Genomic DNA, 9,278 nt, shown 5'->3' with positions numbered 1-9,278 from the left:
TAGCCTCCCCCCCGAAGTATTGAAATTAGGCTTTAACGCGATGAACAGTTGCCGGTCACTTTGGTTGAATGATCTCCAGGCTGGCCTATTTAGATTTGAGAAGATTCCTGAGGATCAGGACGACTTGATAGCTGATGATGAGGAGGAACGACATATTAGTGATAATCAGGGTAACTTGTTGGGGGATAATCATGAGGAACCATTGGAAAATGATGAACAACTTGGGCTTGGAATCGAAGAGGAACCAGAAGAATGGAAGGGGATTGGTGAAGATGAGACTGAGGGTGACTGATGAGACTTAATGATTTTGTGGATTACTTTGAATTAATCATGGGCGTTTATAGTTTTTTCTTCTCTCTCACTATTGTTCATCTTTTTTCATCTCCTCATTTTCTTTCTTGTTTTATTTCTTCCTCAGGTGACCAGCTCATCTTGTTTGTTCTCTATGATCGATGTTATTCCTTTCAACTATACATTTATTATGGATACAAATTTCATTTTCAAAAGTTATAGAAAATGAGATAGGAATACAATTTGGCTATTTGATGAGTTAAGTAAAGGGAGGCCCGTGCAAAATCGCTATGAGGGGGATCGAGAATTCTTTAGGTAATCGCTCGGACATGTATAGATGATGTCCAAGAACAGTGATGGCCTTAAGGATATGGTAGAGATGCTGAGAGTTTGGATCGATCGATCAATCAATCTTGACTAAATTGTGAGTTGCTATTGATCTTGACTATTTGAGGATCTTGAGATTGTACCTGTATGAATGGACGAAGCGTTGTGAAATGATCTTTATTTGTGTGAACTGGTAACTTATAGTATAGGGTGAGTTGTGGATCTCGAGTTGGTTGTGAAGTGATCTTTTAGTGTGAACTGGTAACTTGAGGTGATCGAGTTGTGAGCCTTTGTGAAGTTTTGTTCTTGTGACTCCTTGTGAAGTGGCCGTGAACTTATGGTCTTGGGTTGTTGTGAGATGTGAAGTGGTGAAGTTGGTCTGCGTGTTGGACTTAGTGAATTTGTGAAGTTTTGGTGGTGTTGGACGCGTCGGTAGGAGAAATATGGAGAAAAAACTTGGAAAAAAGTAGGCGCCCGACTTGTCGGACGCGTCGGCATTCTCTCGCAGAGAATATCGGCTTTTATCCGACCATAGAGTCTCGTTTTTCTTCGAATACTAGTCCAGAAGGCTAGTAGCTACAGGTGAAGATGGTGACGGTAAGTTCTGATGACTGTTATCTGAACGCGAAGATAAACTGACCATTTCCCCAATGTAGATCTCCCTGACCCTATGGATTGGTTCAACAGACTGAGTCTCGCAGCCTCTCAAGGCCCAGCCACTGTGGATTTGCAAGCGCAAGATGTACCTGACGAAGCGCAAGATGTGAATGTCGACATGCTAGCTCCTGAATCTGATACCGCCCGAACCTTTCTAGTATCTTTTAACCTTTGGCAACTTGTGATACCTGACAAACCTGCTAACCTTAAGAAACGGAAAACCGCTGGTGGATCCAGACCAAGCCAGCAGAAGGTCCCAGTTCCGAAATACGAAAATTACAATCCCAAGGTGCAGAACAATAAACTCACGCTATCTGATCCCAAAGTCCTCCTCAACTTCAATCTTTTCAAACCAAAGCTGTTCTTAGCGTGCGACAAGACACTTCCCCGGGTTTCTGAAGCCCTTATGAAGGCTTGCACTTCCCAAAACGTCACTATTCAAGGCTTCATCAACGGTACTCGTAAAGTCAAAGCAGTCAAGTTGGTTATTGACGATGACGAATCACTTCAACATTTCATGTCTGCGAGTCAGCTAGTTCCTTCCTCGACACCCATGGGCTTCAAAATCCACCACGAAAACCCCAAACTTGCCAGTTCCGCCACTCGTTTCATGGCCACCTTGCGCTACAGCCCTGAAGTCAACGCAGCTTTGGAAGAGTCTGAGGGTGAGGAATCCAAAGCAGGCTCTCAAGGTGTAAGTCACCAGTCTATTGGTCATGGTGATGAGTCTATCACTGACATTCTCATTTCGTAGTCCGCCATCTTAAGTCAAGGCGAAAGAAACCTTTGGACTTTGATGGATCGTTTTGCCAAAGACTTCAAGCGGGGTGAAAATGTCACCTCAGTGGCTAACCCAAAGAATCCAGGAGAAATTGTTCTCCTCAACACTTCTCGCATCAGGACTTGGGCAAATGATTGGGTTAGTATCCATCATTTCCATTTTCTTAAGGCCTTTCATCTCGGATGGTTCTGACTTTGTATGTTTGGTTGGTTCCAGGCTGATGGCGTGCGCGGTGTTGATGATGTCAATCCGCCTACCAATCGCCCTGAGTTTCGGTGGATCCCAGTGGCCAATTACGAGCTTGAAAAGGCAAAACTCCTTGGTTTGATTCCGCCAAACCGATCTGACTCTTCCTCCTCTCTAGGCACGGTTGTTCACCATAATTACTATGGACAACCAATGCCTTCGGCTGGACCCCCATTCCCTGCCCCGATGTACCCTTCTGCTGGTCTCGGAAATCCATTCGGCCTCCCTCCCTTGTATACCGGTCCCACTCAAGCCCCTCCTGCGTACGCACCACCAACCCCTGTGGTTCCGCAAGAATCCCTTCGATTATCCCCACCGCCGGAAATACCACCCTTTGAAGAATTCTTATCTTTCGCCGGTATTCGACCTGACATGGTGAAGACTCGCAAGATCTTAGCTGCAGAAGGAATTGATGATTTTTCTCGATTGTTAGATCGCAAAACTTACTCTTTTGCCAATTTACGAGCCCTTCACATCCCATTTGCTCATGCAGATGACATCTTTCAGGCCGTTCCAAAGTTCAACAATCACCTGAAGTCGCTTTGAAATCAATCCACAGCTTCGGATTACAATGGCTTTTAGTCACCACGAAGTTTTCTTTCATTTTGTTTATCTGTTTGTTGGTTATGTCATGATCTGTTTGTTGGTTGCGGCCAAAGTTATATCCCCCTATACTTACCTATCTCGAGTGGGTTATGTTCTCTTCTTTTTCCTGATGTGGGTTGTGAGTGTTTCCAACATGTTAAATCGCCCATATGTGTCTAGATCAAGATATAGATGAGGTTCAATTGTTTCTTTTGAGTGCCATTTGATCACGATTGATGGTGTTTCTCGATGAAATTAACAAGTCATTGGACATCTTGTTGCCTTAACTACTTTGTTCCACTTTGCCTAAGTTTGGCTGTGAACATGGTGTCACCTGTTCACAGCCAAACTTGAAAGTTTTGGGCATCCACCTTTTTTTTGGTTACAAGTTTTGGTTTACAGCAAGTCTTTCTTTTTTTGGGCATTGATTTTTTTTGGTGAGGAGTTTTGGTGGTTTCTCCTCATGTTAAGAGGTTTTTGATGCGGGAATGTTTTTCTCACAATCAACAGACAATAGATTGTCTTTGATTACATTCATATTTCTTTATTGCCTCAACTCAGGGTGCTCGTTCTGTTTTTTTTCACGTGAGGACTTAGCCAAATCTTAAGATGAATTATTTGCTCGCAAATAATTTTCAGGGTCTTTTTTTTGAAGACCTTTGTGTTATCAAGATGGCAAAACTTGTTGACCTTTGAATTGCTCAGCAGAGATCTAGGTATAAGAAACATGAAGGTGGCTAATCCTCTTAGTAGTCATAACAAGGCCACTATCCCTACATCCAATATCCACAAACGGAGTACAACTTGTGCATGAGAGCACCGGAAAATAAGGTCCAGGTGGCATCCATAATCAATTCAACCTTCTGATCGGCCGCGGTGTGGATGAGAGCCTGGGTCCGTCGGAAGTGTGATTTGAGAACACTAAACGCCTTCTCAATTGGGTTCAGATCGGGGGAGTAAGGAGGTAGATACAAAACCCGTATCCCATGTTCAGCAGCCAACTCCGCGATCCTACCCCCATGGTGGATGCAAGCGTTGTCCATCACTAAAACCGAGTTTGCTTGAGGGTAGGGATTCATTACCGGAAACTGTAATCGGATGATAGAAAAAAAAAGTCAATTTCCCAAACGGTGGAATTGAGAATGTGGTATGGTAGAAACAAGGGTTTGAGCACTGTACCAAACGATGCTTAAGGAAGGCTTCGAAATCACGACGATCGTAGGATCCTTCCTGGCAGTCGACTGCCAATACTCCACCCCGGAAGATAGCCGGGAGGAGCGAGAAGCGTTTCCCACCTCGGCTCCAAGGAATACGGGAGGTTTGGTGCCCTTGTCTGGCCCGGCCAAACAGACGTCCGAGATAGCGCTCTTGAATTGAGAACTCGTCTAAGGATGAAGAAAATTCAGCTATGGTGCATTTGGTAAGCAATGATATGAAAAAAATGCAAATGAAAGCGGACTTACCTAAGAAAACAAGCATGTTAGGGGTCAAAGCCCCTACCGCATGCAAATACCTAGCTCGCTTTGAGGCACTCTGGTTCGGGTGGACTGTTCGAGCTTTCTTGAGAGTGATATTGAGGCGATCCTTGAGATCGCTGGCCACGGTTTGTAGAGAAATCCAGGTTCCCGTGCGCCGATAAACCGCATGACGATACTCGTCCAAGTATAGGGCGGGATTCCCATCGAGGAGTTCCAACATAAAATCGCGGTCTTCGTCAGTTAGGGCGGTGTGTCGTCCAAGTGGCTGGTACTCTTCAGGATTGCGGATGACAGAGTAGGTTCTTCGATATAGGCCGTACCATCGAGAGACAGTGCGGTAGCTCACTGGGGACTTCAGGATACGGCGGACTTGGTCGACTGTTTTTCCAGCGCGGAGGTACTGCACAGCCAGTACTTTGATGCTGACATCATATTTACCAGGTCGAACTCTCATGTCTAGGAGGCAAATCCAAAACCATCAGTTCATTACTTCGATAAAGGAAATCACTCAAGAAGGGGAGATAACTTAAGGAAAACAACCTACCAAAAAGGGATGAAGAAGAAAATGACGAACCAGAATCAGGTGAAAGCAGTTGTATCAGGTCCAGATGAAAATTTTTGACGTGGCGAAAAAAAACGGGACCGGATGGTGGATGTGGGTAAGGATGTGGGCAGAGATCCGGAGCCCGTGGTGGTTAGATCAGGGTGCGGGTTCGACCTGAACCGTGGTCCTCTACACATCTGCTGCGCTGCGCATCGCCTGTATTCAGGGGTGGCGCTGGGGGGAAAAATTGAAATTTTGTGCCACTAGGACACAAATTTCTTGAATAGCTGTAAATTGAAGCATCTCTCTGATCCAAGTTTGCTTTCTTCGTCTCAGCTATTTACATACATAAAACACCTTAACCTATGTAACAAACTCCCTCGAGTTATGTACATATCCACAAAATTTGGTGTGTGAGCAAGAAACTTTTGGCTGGGGAGTTTTAGGGAGTTTTTCAACCCACCATCACTTTACCCTAAAAATGAACAGTCTTTGGACCATTTGGACCAAAGAAAGGTCCTGTCACTGTGTGCCCGCTCAACCTACAAAGTGCCATGCTTGCCTCGAGCGAGGCTGAGGCGAGCAAGGGACTTACGCCAAACTTGCATGCTCCATAAACCTTGCGGTAGAGGGATTTGCAGGAAGTTTCCTTCAAGCCCCTTTATCTTTTTCCACACCGCGGATTCAGGCATAGTCCAAAGAAAAGAAATATGTGCCAGAGTAACACCACAGGAATTATTATGTCCAAGACCCAATTGAGCAAAGTTGTGGTGTCCGAGTCAGCAATAAGTCTCAATTTTTGGATTGAAACCTATTAAAGGCAAGGGGTTTAATAGGTTTCAATCCAAATTTGAGACTTATTGTGAACTCTGTCACCACATTAAGTTTCACATATGATTGAACCTAATAGATGCCCGTGGTGTAAAGCACATATGGTACATGTTTTTAACAACACTGAGACAGCTAATCTACCCGTAGCTGATAGCGCAAGATAGCGTAGCTAGAAACATGCCGCAAAGCTACAGCTAGCAGGAATCAGCACGAATGAATCCCAGCTACCCTACGCAGAGTCCTAGAAAATCTCCAGCTAACCAAATTTTGGCCCTGTGGCGTAGTGTAGAGGCACAAAACTCAGCTACAGTAGCTTGTAGCGTAGCGTAACTTGACAAGTTACAATATCATAAAGGTCAGATCTGTGTTAACTGCATACAGTTATGCTACATACAAAATGCATGTTAGCGTGTTGTAGCGTAGCTGTCTCAGCGTTGTTTTTAACCAAGGAAAGTGCTCTTATTACACATGAGATAACGGATGAACAAAACCAACCATCTTCACCAACACTTCCCATTTGCAGCAGTCACATGTGTGGTTTACATGTACAATTGCTATTGAAGCCAAAACATTGAAACAATTTTGTTCATGGAGCGGAGCAGTTTCCTTGGTGAAAAATCTGTACAATATGCACCAGAGTAAGGCAGATATTTTTCATCTTTGGACCATACCCAAATCCTTGGTGTGGAATGAGATAAAGGCCAATGATGGATGCTCCCTGCAAAAGCCTCTACCGCAAGGTTATGAAGTGTGCAAGTTTGGCGTACATAAGTCTCTTGCTTGCCTCAGCCTTGCTCGCGGCAAGCATGTGGGACTTTTTTAAGTTTAGCTGAACCTGCATACCTTCATGTATTTGTCTGTGTATTTGATGCAATAATTGAAGAGGGATGGAAGGCTTATGTTTGCAAATGAAACCCAAAATTGGTGAGAAAGCTATCCAACCTGTCAAAAGCCCATAGGCCATGAGGGACCGGCAAACACACAAAGAGGGGCTTAGTTAAGCTTAACAGGCCATGCTGAGATGTTACATGTAAACCTATTTTTCAAGTCTTTCTGTAGTGCTTTCCTGTAACCAAGAGAGAGATCCCAAAGAACCAGTATGTGTAAGATTATTAGCTTAACACAAGCCCTCTCTGCATGACCACGTCTGTGCGCCTTGCAGAGGGGCTTGCAACTAATCATCAAATTCTGGCACAGAGACTCCAACCTGTAAGTCCCCTTAAGTTGTTTTTTGCTTTTTCCTGCTTTCCTTGCTGATATTACCACCACTTTACCTTGCAGGAAATGTTACTTGTCATAAGCTTCTATACATACTTGTGGCCTCCTTTGGTTGGCACTCCAACTGGTGTAACCAACCAAGTAGGTTGAAAATCTTTGCAATCCCTGCCTGTACTGTCTTGTTTTTGATTTCTAAGTTGCGTACGGTGCAAATACAGCCTGTACACCCCTTTACAAGTGAGACATGAAGCCTGGATACATGTCTTGCAAACAGAATGACAGACCATTCTTTCCTGGTTGATCAATGGTCAAAGACATGTAGAAACCATTTCTGAACATAATTGCCTGCAAGGTAGGTATTTATCAGTGAGGAAAGCGGGAAAGATCATAAAACAACTTAAGGGGACTTAAGGGTTGGAGTCTCCATGCCAGAATTCAACAATTAGTTGCAAAACCCTCCGCCATGGCCGCACAGAGAGGGCTTGTGTTAAGTTAAGTAAGATTAGCAGGCGTGCAGGTTGAAAAACTCCCCAGCTAAAAGTTTTTTGCTCACACACCAAATCCTGTGGATAACCCATAACTAGTTCCTCTCTCACAGGCTTTCTTGACAAGCGGGACTTTGTTAGGTTATGTAGGTAAAACCCCACATTTTTCTTGTTTTGGACTTCTGTAATATGCTCTTTTAATCAGAATAGTGGTACACAAACATGAACACTCAACTTAAAATCCCATGGACAAAACCCATGACAACCCAATTGTTTTTTGGGTTTTCATGTTGGGTGTTCAAGTTTGTGTACCGCTAATGTCACTCAAATGACCAACATGACATCCCTCAGAGCAGCAGATCCTACATACCGAACTTAACTAATTCACTTGTTGAGCTGTACCAAGTTGTGCCTACTACCGGCTTGCTTAAACAACAGACCTATGTTTGTGTGAGATTGACACGGCTTTTGCCCAAAGTCTTTCATTGTGCTTGCACTCAAATCCTCTCAATCAACACTCATCGAGATGATAATCAAGAAAATGTGCAAGAGACACATCTATATTTCACTAAATAGTTTTAATGTGAGCTTTGCAGAGCAATAGGCTATATGATGAGCTTCAGCACAGCAGACTAGCACTTCTCTGGAGGGTAGATCAAATATTCACAAGTTATCAATAACTTAATCTCTTTTTAATTCAGATGATGGCCCTAACAGAAGTGGACTGTGACCCTTAGGGTTTTGTACATGTTCAAAGACTTAAGTACTGAAAAGCATTCTTCACAGGCAACTTCTCCATCCTATGATGTGCTAGTGGGATGACAAATTCTGCAAACCTCATGAGCTCGGTTACAATCTCTCTCCTGCCATTCTGCCTTACAGTCAGTCTCACAACACTCCCAAAACCTAACATTTGTGATCACCTCACAATAAGAACCCCAATGAGGGCACCTAGCCTTAGGATCCCACAACACAACTCCACATTTCCTGCCATTCTCTGTATGGTATATTCTTCTGGAGTTGTGTTCACATTGGCTAGTCGCTTGATTAATCAATCCTGAGACCTGACTGAAACCAACAAAAGTCACCATCACAATTTTGAAAGCCATCAAAGTCTTCAAGAACATTCCTAGCACACAAACCCTTTTGGGTCAGTGGATTCAACAATATACAATGACTATTTATTATTACTCAAAACTCAGGAATCTGAACTCACTATCTTGGAGAAAGTTTCTCAATACAACCAAAGTTTTAGGTTTAATTTCCAGAATTGAATCTTGCTGTGTATTCACCTAAATATGAAAAGCAGAATTCAGTACATCAATTTACAATACTTTGAGAGCAGATCATAAATTTTAGACTGCATCACAGGCAATACCTTTTAAATTTTGAACCTCTTTCAATGTAACAGATGAGCTCTAAACTAGTGAAGACAGAGAGATGTCATCATCCACAAATCTCTGAACATTGCCTGAAAGGGTTGATTGATGCTTACATATTTGACAGGTTATGCACTTCTAAGATTTTTGATTCAGTTTGGAAAAGAGGGAATGTGGTGGGTTTTTCACAGCTATAAAGGAGACAGATAATGATACTTTTAGTCACATGTTAACAATTCCAGACTTTGGAGGCTCAGCAATAACACAAACTTGTAGACCAGGTATGGTAAATGTCTATGATCAAGACGGTAAATCAGGAAATGGCACAAGTTCCCAATGAACATTGTAATCAATGAAGCTGACCAGGCTCATTTTATACCCATTCCAGCATTCCTCAATATACTTGATAATCAAACACTGGAGAATTGCCGTGCCAGCTGTCTTGCTTGCAGACAT

At 43.3% G+C, this 9,278-nt stretch overlaps 3 protein-coding genes across 3 annotated transcripts in view; 2 read left to right on the top strand and 1 right to left on the bottom strand.

Annotated features, from left to right (window-relative positions):
* The window catches only part of MELLADRAFT_112341 (uncharacterized protein), a gene marked incomplete at both ends in the record, with an annotated part of 2,126 nt that extends 1,834 nt beyond the window's left edge, over nucleotides 1-292 (top strand). The window contains one exon of the mRNA XM_007416810.1: nucleotides 80-292. Coding sequence (XP_007416872.1) covers nucleotides 80-292 — 213 coding nt within the window. The remainder of the gene's footprint in view (nucleotides 1-79) is intronic.
* Nucleotides 293-1,288: 996 nt separating this feature from the next.
* On the top strand, nucleotides 1,289-2,248 carry MELLADRAFT_94032 (uncharacterized protein; the record flags this gene model as incomplete). Its single annotated transcript, XM_007416790.1, has 2 exons — nucleotides 1,289-1,969; nucleotides 2,030-2,248. 2 exons carry the CDS (start codon nucleotides 1,289-1,291, stop codon nucleotides 2,246-2,248), a joined length of 900 nt encoding a protein of 299 aa, XP_007416852.1.
* A 5,995-nt stretch (nucleotides 2,249-8,243) lies between these two features.
* Nucleotides 8,244-9,278, bottom strand: MELLADRAFT_112340 (uncharacterized protein; the record flags this gene model as incomplete). The annotated part of the gene is made up of 3 exons (XM_007416805.1): nucleotides 8,244-8,572; nucleotides 8,660-8,735; nucleotides 9,186-9,278. The coding sequence occupies 3 exons, from the start codon at nucleotides 9,276-9,278 to the stop codon at nucleotides 8,244-8,246; spliced, it is 498 nt and encodes a 165-aa protein (XP_007416867.1).

The sequence above is a fragment of the Melampsora larici-populina genome (genome assembly GCF_000204055.1).
Source record: "Melampsora larici-populina 98AG31 unplaced genomic scaffold MELLAscaffold_64, whole genome shotgun sequence".
NCBI lineage: Eukaryota > Fungi > Basidiomycota > Pucciniomycetes > Pucciniales > Melampsoraceae > Melampsora > Melampsora laricis-populina.
This window is presented reverse-complemented; position numbering and strand designations above follow the sequence as displayed.